Genomic DNA, 12,136 nt, shown 5'->3' with positions numbered 1-12,136 from the left:
CTTTAACTATAAGACTTTTGCCTCAATAAACTCCTTATTTGCTGCTTTTTACTAGTTAAGTTCTAACAAACTGGCAATATCTTAATAACAGGCAGATAATAGCTACTAGTTACTAAAAAGAATTAGTACTTTAACTAAAGTGTTACCAAAAGTGTGCAATTCTTAATGTAATCAGTTAACGGGGGAAGAATGCTGATGACTATTAGAACTATTAGTCAATTTTTTCAAGGAGACACAGGAAACTTTGAGTCTCTGTTTGTGTGCATGTGTGTGAAGTGAGCAATTAGGGATTTGAAAATCAGGACTGTGAGGGTGCTTGTGTCGTTCTGAGTGTTTATGTATGTGTGTGTGTTTATAATTAGGGCGTTGAAGATGAGGACTGTTAGTGGCATTTCTGTTTTAATAGCTGGAGGCATTTACTCCACTGAGAATCAAGATGATTTGAACACAAACATCCTCTTGGTTCAAAACACTCCGTTCATGCAATTATGAACAATGTGTGTGTGTAAGTAAAGAGAAAGTAAATGAGAAAATAGGAAGTAAAGCACTGTATCAATGCCAAAAAAAATGCTATATTAATACATTACAGTGCTGTATTGGGTTTGGAATTTAAAAAAATGTAATCAACATTTTTGTCTGTTGATGGGAAATGATGTTTAACTAAATTGACAAGATTAATCTACAAAATTGCAATAAAAATGCAACAATTGTAGGTATATTTGATGGTATATTTAAAGTTTTCATTTGGTAAACAAACATTTGCATAAAGCTTTATGGGAAATAAAGAGGTCATATACTTAAGAATCATATATTACGATTAAATGAAAAAAAAAAGTTAATTAAAGTTAAATGATGATGAATATTTTAGGACAAAATTGATATTTTGATGTATTAAAATACAAAAAAATGTTCTTTTAAATGTTTTTAATGTTTCAAATAAATAAATAAGTAAACAAACAAACAAACAAACAAACAAATAAATAAATAAAACAATATTGAATATATGAATTTTTAAAATATTTAATCAATAAATCAACATAACAGAACCATTCTTCCAAAACAAATGAAACTGGAGAGTCTGTATGCATTTTTATCTTTTACTTGTATGTTTTATATTGTATAATTTTAATCAAATAAATGCTGAATAAAAGTGTATAAAATAATTATTTCCAAAGCTTTTAAACTGTAGCGTTTATAATATTACAAAAATTACTTATATAAGGTCAAGAATCTTAGTGTGGAGAATCTTAGTTCTGGAGTCAGATCTGAGATTCAGTAGTCATGTCAAAGCAGAAAGTAAATCAGCATACTGTCATCTCAAAAACACTGCAAGAATAAGATGCTTTGTTTCCAGTGAGGACCTAAAGAAACTTGTTCGTGCTTTTATCACCAGCAGGGTGGATTACTGTAATTGACGTCTTCCCAAAAACAGTAGCAGCTCATCCAGAACGCTGGATTCTTACCAGAACCAGAAAATCAGAGCACATCACACCTGTCCTCAGGTCTTTACACTGGCTCCCAGTTACATTCAGAATAGATTTTAAAGTATTATTACTTGTCTATACATCACTGGCCTAGGACCACAATACATTACAGATATTCTCACTTAATATAAAACTAACAGATCACTCAGATCTTTAGGATCAAGTAAATAAGAAATTCCAAGGGTTCAGTCGAAGCAGGGTGAATCAGCCTTCAGCTACTGCACCCCCCACCCCTCGCTGCTGGAATCAGCTTCCAGAAATGATCAGATGTGCTCCAACAATAGTCACATTCAAATCAGGACTTAAAACACATCTGCTCTAAATCGGGTTAAGGCTATGGCTCAGTTGGAAGAGGTGTGCCAGAGTGCGGTTCACGCTTGTAGTGTGAGTGCAAAGCACACCTAAGGCCAAAACTGAAGACGAGACGTCACTTTTAAGTTTCCAATTTTCATATGGATTTATTAATCATTCATATATTTTGCTTTATTGTAATTGAATTAATAATGACACTAATATTACTTAAAAAACAAAATATCATTTAATATTATTTTAAATACTCAAATATATATATATATATATATATATATATATATATATATATATATATATATATATATATATATACACACACACAGTTAAAGTCAGAATTATTATACAATTGTTATACAATAACTTGCCTAATTACCGTAACCTGCCTAGTTAACCTAATTAACCTAGTTAAGCTTTTAAATGTCACTTTAAGCTGTAAAGAAGTGTCTTGAAAAATACCTAGTCAAATATTATTTACTGTTATCATAGCAAAGATAAAATAAATCAGTTAATAGAAATAAGTTATTAAAACTATTATGTTTAGAAATGTGTTGAAATTTTTTTTAAATAAATGACTAAAAAAGGATTTTTACAAATATTATTGAATTTCATTAAAATCAAATCATCACATAAAAACCATTAATTAAATTTTTGTGTGAAAATGTCAGGAGTTCAATCAAATAATATCTGATTTTAATTGCATTAAAATCAAATCATCACAGTAAAGCATTTAATTCAGTGTTAGTATGAAAATGTCAGGAGTTAATATACCCAATATTTGAAAAAAGCCAAAAATATTGAAATCACAATAGTAGCTTGAATACAGTTTAAATGTCGAACAGCCGTTTGCGTGATTGTGGTGTAAATACATTAACATTTATGTTGCCTCTGCAGCGCATTAAAAGGTCTGCGCAAATGCAGTTTTCATGTCATGCACGCCGCTTCGCATTCATCATCTCTGGCTCCTCTGCAGTAAGAAGTCGGCTTATGATGAGTCACTGAATGTCAGAAAAGGTACATGTGGGTAATTAAACGGACAGGCATGTGGGTTGTGGGTAATCGAGTGGTAGCAAATGCAGAAATGCTCCCATGATTCCGTTCCAAAAACAGGTTGAGAAAGACAGTGTTGCAGGGAGGTAGTCTTTTAGCTCAAAATATCTTTCCTCTTAATGCAAGTGGACATTTGAAGACGTGAGCGAAGATGACAGCGTGAATCAGACAGGTGACGATAAAAAGAATGAACAGGCGGTGAAACGTTAGCCAGGAATTTTGTGTGAACTGTGCAATAATAAAAATCCAACTCATCATATGCTGTATATAGTTTTGTACGTTAATTTATTAATATGATTTGCTGTAATATTTCCCATTAATAAGAATTGGTGCTATTTAATGTTTCTCATTCACCTTTTTCATTAAAAAATCTATCATTTAACAATGAAATTCTGTTTTGGACATGCTGTGTGATTTCTGGTTTGAGTTTAGCATCTTGAGCGAGTGAAGCTGTTTGGATAAAGATAGTCATCATGCCAAAGTTAAAACAGAAGTCAGGTTTAACTATTGGCCGCAACAATATTTTCGACCAATCAGCTTTCTTACATTTCCAAATCAATCTCACTGGTTAGTGATTATTGTTTCGTGCACAGTGAGCAGTGAAAATAAACAATGGCATAGTGGCCCATCTAAATAATATTTGCAGTTTCAAAATGTCAAAGAGGCAGTCAAGCAAATTTTCATTTTTTAGAACCACGAGAGAATTTGATAATGAGTCTGATCAAAAGAGATCTTGAGAAGATGGATCTGCATCCCTGGATCAGGATAGTGGGAGACAGAAGCAAAGCGATTTCAAGTCAGCCGAAAAACATGATGGAAGAGGTAACTGTGGGCTCTTCTTGAAGATTATACAAAGTGAGGCCCAATCCCAATTCAACCCCTTACCCATACCCCTCATTTTGCGTGTTCCCGTAAAGTGGTAGGGTTGTCCCAACTCTCTTTAGCTTGAAGGCGTGGGGCTAAGGTGAAGTGGTAGATACCCCTTAGAACAGAGATTTCTCAGGACCACACTCGAAACCAAGGGGTAAGAAAATTTCCCAGAATACACAAGCCACAACGGCAGCATATCTGCCTCCGGAAGTAAGGAGATCCACAAATTAGTATCTTTTTGTCATTATTACAAATTTTTACAACAAACAGGCATATGTATTAAAATATTCATAACCACGTTCGTGTTTTACCGTCATGATTTAAAAAAAAGCCAGCTAAAATAAAAACCGCTAAATTTCGCTGTCTATAATCTATAAACATAACTCCTGTATAGTAGTCCCACAACATTCAGACACTCGAACACCCTGTCAGAGAAGTCTAGTGGCTGGGAATGAGCTTTTTACAGTGTCTGCTATAAAGTTAATGTTGTTTTTGGTGTGTTTACATGGATGAATATGGCCACTGTGTAAATGCACAGTACAGTTATGATCTTATTGCCACATTAAATCATTATGATAAAATAATATATGCCTTCAGTGATTTCCTGAAGATAAATACCAAAAAATAATGAAACTGGAACTACAGCAGTCGCGATCATCAATCTCTTATGAAGCAAGTGATCGCAATGACATATGATGATGTGTGCAGGTGCTGTAGTGCTGTCCCATTTCTTAGGGGTAAATTTTGAAGGGGTATAAAAATAGAATTGGGATAGGGCCTGAGTCATTTTCACTTGGCACTTAATAGTGAAGTGAAATGTCAGTGGTGTTAGTAAACTGAATAGTGATGCTTCATAATTTATTCTTGTAGTTACATGTTTGTTTGTTCTTTATAAATACTTGAACTATAACCTTACATGGCACAAAATAATTCAACCCAGGCTCATCCTGTGAACGTAGTCCCATGGACGTTTCTGGAGACCGCGAAATACGTAGCCGGGGGTACGTACGGCTGCATTTCATTTTTTTAAGCGAACGCTGCGGGGCGGTGTGACGCCGTTCCTTGTGGCGCTTGCTGGCCGGCCAGCCGGCCGCTCGCCTCCGTATGGAGGGCTTTCCCGCTGCAATCAGTTTGTCCAGTTAGCTCTTCGTGTACTCTAGTGGACTCGAGGCGCAGAGAGGGGCTGATCACGACGATGACGACCGGGTTCGAGTCCGGGGAAGAGCAGTTCCAGAAATCGGGTAAGAAAACAAAAACAAAATTAAAAAAATGAAGCAAACAAGTTCGTCACAGGGTGAGAATGTGGTCAAAATCCGAAAACGTGGTAAAAATCAGACGAGGGCTTTTCTTTTTCTGGACGGCTTTTGTGAATCGTCGTTGGTTGGGTTTAGGGACGGAGGAGGGTGGGTCAGCCGATCGGCCGGTCGCACGGTCAATCATTCTGTCATCCAGGCAGACAGGCGGAAGGTCGTTCGACAGCGGCCTCTAGCGTGTTTACGCGAGTAAAAAGCACGCACCGCGGCCTCTCGCGGACTCACGAAAACAAAAACTGCAAAAATACGTACCTCCCGGGACGTATTTCGCGGTCTCCAGAAACGTCCCCGGGACTACGTTCTCAGAATGAGCCTGGGTTGAAATAATTAAAGAACGTTAAAAAATTTGATGTTTTTTTTTGCCCGCTATTACCCAATAGTAACTTCAGGTTCCAGGAAAACTTAAATTGTGCGGCGATCGTCCGATGCAGAATTATAAACCAGCCCTAACCCTCAACCCCAACCCTCACCCAAAAATCCCTTAGACTTAATATTAATTTGAACTTTGACAAATCAGAGCGCCGGATATGAATTTCATAGAAATATGGCATTCACAACATCTGAAAAGGGTTGCAGTCTGACGTCTTGCAGAACATAGCATGCAAGAAGGTATAAGTTGTAACTAATCCTAACCCTTTTCAGACTTTATTTTTTACAACAGGATCTGGTAACAAAGGCTTCACACCGCTTGTTCAAACTACTTATTTAAAATGAGCTGAAAAATCCCAATTCCTATGATTATGTAATTGTTTTGAGTTCAATCGACTTAAATTTGTAACAACAATTAAGTTAACTTAATCAATTTGTGTTTGGACAACATGAATGTATTGTGTAGAAGCCTACATTTCTATACAGTGTGCCTTTACAAGCTCGTTCCCTCAGCTGCTGTGAGTCAGCAACACGATTTTAAATAATTTTTCAATCACAGAACGTCACATTTTATTTTTGAACATAAAAAATGTATAGAGTTCTGGACCTTGGTGACCTCATATCTGCCTGCGTGGCTGTTCAGGAGAAATATGAAAGAATAAGAGGCAGCAGTGGTGCGCTGGAAACAGGTTCGTGAAGCGGGTTGGATGCTGAATGGATGTGTGATTAGACATCAGGCCACCTGATGGTCAGTCTGATTATGATTACAGCAGTCTCTCTCTTTCTCTCTGTCGATTTCACTCGCTTTTTTTCCTTAATGATGTCTCATCAGTGTCACTGCATATCTATAGTATAAAGTGTCCTACATGTTTTGTGCAATTTCATTCTTTTGAGCTTGAAGAGCTTTGTTTGATTCGGGCTAATTGAGGTCGTTTCATTTTCACCCAGTGTCTCTTATACAATAGTAGTAATGTGGGTCTACAGTGATGGTATTAGTAATATGTGGGTGATTCTGGAACTGCTGGTACATTTCGCATCTCCAAGAATAACCGTGTATTATTTTTCAAAAACTTCAGGGAAGAGTTTTGAATAACACAAATGGCATCAAGATATCTCTAAAAAATAATGTTTGTTTGTGTATTTAGGGACATTTTGTCTTGAAATTATGAACTCTCCCTCCTGAATGATATATTCAGCCTCAATTATCTTTAAAATAACTAAACCGAATTTTCAGTTGTTGTGCGTTTACTCTACTAAGTTAAACATTTGCATGAAATATTTTTTTTATGTATTATTTGTCATATCAGTAATAATAAAAAATTGTCAGCTCTGTTACATGGGTTATAAAAAGGCATAGCAATCTTTAAAGCACTGATACAGAAAAAAAACCCAAATCAAAATAAAATGTAATAATAATAATAATGAAAATAATAATAATGGTCACACTTTACAATAAGGTTCATTAGTTAATGTTAATTAATGCATTTACTAACATGAACAAACAATGAACAATACATTTATTACAGTATTTGTTTATGTTAGTTAACGTTAGTTAATGAAAAAACAGTTGTTCATTGTTAGTTCATGTTAACTCATGGTGCATTAATAAATGTTCAATTATTATTAATAAATACTGTACAAGTGTTGTTCATGATTAGTTAATCTTAGTAAATGCATTAACTAATGAACCCTATTGTAAAGTGTTACCATAATAATAATAAAGTAAAAAAAAAAGAAAATAAATAAATAAATAAATAATAATAATAATAATAATAATAATAACAACATATAACAACATATATATATATATATATATATATAATGTGTATATTTATATAATTAAAATAATTTCCTACTACATGTTCAAAAACTATAAAACAAAGAAATTAAAAACAAAATAATTAATTAAAATGATGTAAACACGAAACAAAAAAAACTAAATGAAACAAATCAGAACAAAAACCAAACCAAAACAAAACGAAACAAAATGAAACTAAACAAATCAAAACTAAAAAACAAAACAAAATAAAATGAAACTAAATGAAACTAAACAAATCAAAACTAAAAAACAAAACAAAATAAAATGAAACAAAATGAAACTAAACAAATCAAAACTAAAAAACAAAACAAAATAAAATGAAACAAAATGAAACTAAACAAATCAAAACTAAAAAACAAAACAAAATAAAATGAAATGAAACTAAATGAAACTAAACAAATCAAAACTAAAAAACAAAACAAAATAAAATGAAACAAAATGAAACTAAACAAAACTAAAAAATAAAACACAAAACTAATCAAAACGAAACCAAATTGAAAAAACAAAAAAACAAAACAAAAAACTAATCAAAACAAAAAAACCAAACAAAACAAATGAAAAAAAAGCCCAAACAAAACAACAAAGAATCCCAGAAACAAAAAATAAATGAAATGAAACAAAATAAAACAACAAAACAAAACAAAAGCATTATAGCATTATAACCAATGAATGCATAAAATGATTCATGTATAAAAAATTCAGATTTCCTGTAAACAAAACAAAAACACAAATAAGACAAAAAAAGATAAAAATGACTAGTAAACCTTTTGAAATGCTGCAGTTCCTTTTTTGTTGTTCAATATATAAAAAAACAGACCGGACCAACACATGACAACACTGCTGCTGTCAGGCTTAGTCAAGTCAGTTTGTTACTCCTGTCAACGTCTCTTGGTGTTTGCAGGAGCTTGTTTTGCCAGATTAAACATGCTGAATCATATTTATCATTTCAGAGAAACATTATTCACTGTAATCTGATGATAATCCACATTTCTCATCCTCATTTGGTGTGGTGTGCACTGGCTTTAAAAGACTAAATTACAACCTACATATCTGCTCGCTCCAAAACAATGCTTACAATGACCTCAAGCGTAACCCAATCCTGTATATTTTACCATCTTCTGTCCGTCAGAGCTGCAGCAAATTCTTGCTATAAATAGTGAATGTTCTTGTAGCGGCGGCGCAGGCAGTTATGACTAATCAGAGTGAGAAATGTGCGACGTGTTACCTATCCACCTCCCAGGAGGAGTTATTATGAGGGATGGAGGATGTGTGGGTCTTCCAGTCTCCGTCCGGCAGCTCCAGCGTCTGCAGGGTGAAGTAGCGCACTGGGGAAGAGCCGTCTCCACCTGCTGTCCAATGAAGTCGCAGCTTGTGAGACTCCACCCCTTTCTGAGGCACGGCGAGCCGGCGAGGAGCCTGAGGACGCTCTGTGGGACAGGTGTAATGAGACACTGATGGGCAAATGCATGTGGGGCAGACTTGGTTTGAGCTCTGGTTTTAACACAGTCAGCTTAGATGGGCCACGTACATGAGTTATTAGCCCCCCTGTATATTTATTCCCCACTTTCTATTTAATGGAAGGAAGATTTTTTCAACACATTTCTAAACTTTAAAAAGGTCATGATTTGCACTCATTAAATAATTACTTGGTACAGCTTTATTTTACATTCTTAGGTGATACTAAATCACAGACGTTTCAGCACAATGCCTTCCTCAGTGCATGACACAAAGTAAGAAATAAAAAAATCCACTTTTATACAAGGCTGTTTTCCGTGCAGAAATTGTGCCGCATGTCAGAATTTGTGTAAGTGTAAGGAATTTCTGAATCCAGTAACAGATAAAAAATATTAATTTAAAAAACGGTATTACCTGCTCTACTTTTGGTGGTAATGTGGTCTATATGTTAAAATGTCCGTGCCAAAAGATACAGTTGAAGTCAGAATTATTAGCCCCCCTGTTTACTTTTTCCCCCAATTTCTGTTTAATGGACGGAAGATTTCTTCAACGCATTTCTAAACATAATAGTTTTAATAACTCATTTCTAATAACTGATTTATTTTATCTTTGCCATGATGACAGTAAATAATATTTGACTAGATATCTTTCAAGATACTTCTATACAGCTTAAAGTGACATTTAAAAGCTTAAGTAGGTTAATACAGTTAACTAGGCAGGTTAGGGTAATTAGGCAGGTTATTGTATAACGATGGTTTGTTCTGTAGACAGTCAGAAAAAAAAAATGCTTAAAAGGGCTAATAATTTTGACCTTAAAATGGTTGATAAAAAATTAAAAACTACTTTTATTCTAGCCGAAATAAAACAAATAAGAAAAGAAGAAAAAATATTATAGGAAACACTGTGAAAATTTCCTTGCTCTGTTACAAACATCATTTAGAAAATACTTGAAAAAAAAAGAAAGAAAAAAAAAAAATCACAGGAGGGATAATAATTTTGAATTTTGATTTTGATAATTTTTACACTGTAAGAATTGTATGCTGGTTTGAGAATATCAGCTTCATGATTGACGTTACACAAAACTTACTACATGTGCTTTCAAGTCGATATTATGAGCGTTGTTTAGTACAGAGCAGCATTTTGCAGAGCTCTTACATTCACATAGCTGCATTACATTCTATGTGGAAGGTAACATCATAAAGCTTAATGAGCACTCTAAAACGTTTAGTTCAAGTGATATTTATAGGATTAGTTCACATCTAGAAGGAACATATCTGGACTACTTACTGACTTAGAATCATTTCTTTCTTAGTTTAGTTGAAAAGAAATGAAGGCTTTGGAGGAAATTCAGTATTTTTCTCTCCGTATAATGGAATTCTATGCTCAAATGGTCATTTTAATGCAGCTTCAAAGGGCCTGGCAAATTTATTTGTTCTGCTTTTTCAAATATGTCCCAAGTGATCTTTAATGAAGAGGTGATTTTTGACCATAACAGTTTTAATAACTAATTTCTAATAAATAAATCAGTTTGCTCTCTTAAATTTCCAAGATGACAGTACATACACGGTAAAACAATTGCTACAAAATGTACAGTATTACTGACAAGCGAAATTGGTGCACTGTAAATTAGGAATTACAATCGTGCTGAAGTTTTACAGCACACTTTAAATTATTCATTTTCAGTGTGCTTATCAGTTTTACAGTATTACTGGCAACTTTTACATTACTGGCAAAAATGTACAAGTGGACTGTATATTAACAATTACAACTGTGCTTTAGTTTTGTAATTGCAATAGTTAATTTACAGTGCACTTGTACATTTTACAGTATTACTGGCAACCAAAACAAACACTAATACTGTACATTTTACAACAAATTTTACAGTGTACTATTTTAATAGTCATTTTGCTAAATACTAGTATACAACTTAGTGCAATTTAAAGGCTTTACTGGGTTAATTAGGTTAATTAGACAGGTCAAACAACGGTTTGTTCTGTAGCCAATCTAAAAAAAGTATGTATTAATATATTTTTGTAAAATTAACTATATTAACTATTAACTTGTTGCATACCGTTTTATAATCAGGACAGAAGTTAAAAAAAAAAACCTTTATATTGAAATTCTAAAGCAGCTTGTATTTTTTTTTTCTGGAGATTTTATAGTTATGAACAATTTTTTAAAGAAAACGACCAATCACTTTTTCTAAGTAAGACTCTTATTTTTCAGCTGGGATCATTTAGAGCTCTTTGAACCACCACTGGAGTTTATTAATGGAGAAAAATCCAGAATGATGAAATTAACATCTCATATGACAAATGATCAAAATTTTTGTTTTAACTTTGGAAGTGAAGTTAATCACTTAAGCGTACCCCTTTTCTCAGTGGTGATGACGATGGCCTCATCCGCAGGCCCCCAGCCCTGTAGAGTGCGTGCTGTGATCTGGAACACATATGCAGACTCGGGCATCAGACCCGTCACTGTGAACTGCCGAGCGTTGGAACCCACTTCCACCGTGGTGAACTTGTTGGGGTCGTTGATATCGAGACGGTAAGAAATCTGATAACCTGCAGAAACAAAAGCCAAAAATGAGTCCAAACCGCTGGAGTGCATTGTTTATTTGCACAGTTAGGGAATAATAGTTGTAGAGATATTAGAGGGCACTTTTAATGTAAACAGATATGAGCCTGTTCAACAAACACCCAGATACACATTAACATGTAAATGCTGCAGTATTTTATATTATAGTATTATATATATATTAATATATTATTATCATAATATATTTTATATAATTGTTATCATTATGGATATCATTTTAAAATATTTTTTATCAAAGAAATGCATTGCTCAGGTGTGATTTTTTCACAGATTTAAACTAAGTGTAAAAATCTTGATGGCTTTGTGGGTCTCGTCTATCAAATCTGATCTTTAATTTGTATTTTCTATTGGATTCAAGTCAGGTGATTGGCTGGGCCATTCTACAGCTTGATTTTCTTTCTCTGAAAGCATTTGATAGTTTCTTTGGCTGTGTTTTGGATCATTGCCTTGCTGAAATGTCCACCCTGGTTTCATCTTCATCATCCTGATAATGTAGATGTTGGACTAAAGCAGTTAATATTAGTTTACAAAGAGGAAGGGCTGAAGGTTGCTGAAGAACTACTGAAAGATTTCAGCTGCTATCTGGGCTTTCACTGCCTTTCTACACCTCCCTTTCTTCATGTGTTCAATACTTTTTCCTTGCGCCATTTCATTTTATTACGCACAACTTCATGTGTAAACTAATTAGAGTAGTTTATAGATTCGCAGATATGGATTTCTTTGGTTGTTTCCAACATCTGGTGAAAATTTCAATTCAACGGCATCTTTAGAAATATGTTTTATTTTTTTAGAGAAATGGTGATGTGTTCAATACTTATTTTTTCCTGCTGTATACAGTATATAAATAAATATATATATATTTTCATGCA

General features: G+C 33.8%; 1 protein-coding gene across 1 annotated transcript in view; it reads right to left on the bottom strand.

Annotated features, from left to right (window-relative positions):
* sdk1b (sidekick cell adhesion molecule 1b) overlaps positions 1-12,136 on the bottom strand; it is a 405,910-nt gene that overhangs the window by 39,787 nt on the left and 353,987 nt on the right. The window contains exons 31-32 of the mRNA XM_056461991.1: positions 11,039-11,233; positions 8,440-8,641 (exon numbers count right to left, since the gene is read on the bottom strand). Of these exons, the coding sequence (XP_056317966.1) occupies positions 8,440-8,641; positions 11,039-11,233 (397 nt within the window). The remainder of the gene's footprint in view (positions 1-8,439; positions 8,642-11,038; positions 11,234-12,136) is intronic.

This window comes from Danio aesculapii, chromosome 1 (genome assembly GCF_903798145.1).
Source record: "Danio aesculapii chromosome 1, fDanAes4.1, whole genome shotgun sequence".
NCBI lineage: Eukaryota > Metazoa > Chordata > Actinopteri > Cypriniformes > Danionidae > Danio > Danio aesculapii.
Note: the sequence above shows the minus strand (reverse complement) of the source record. Positions and strands in the feature narration are given on the sequence as shown.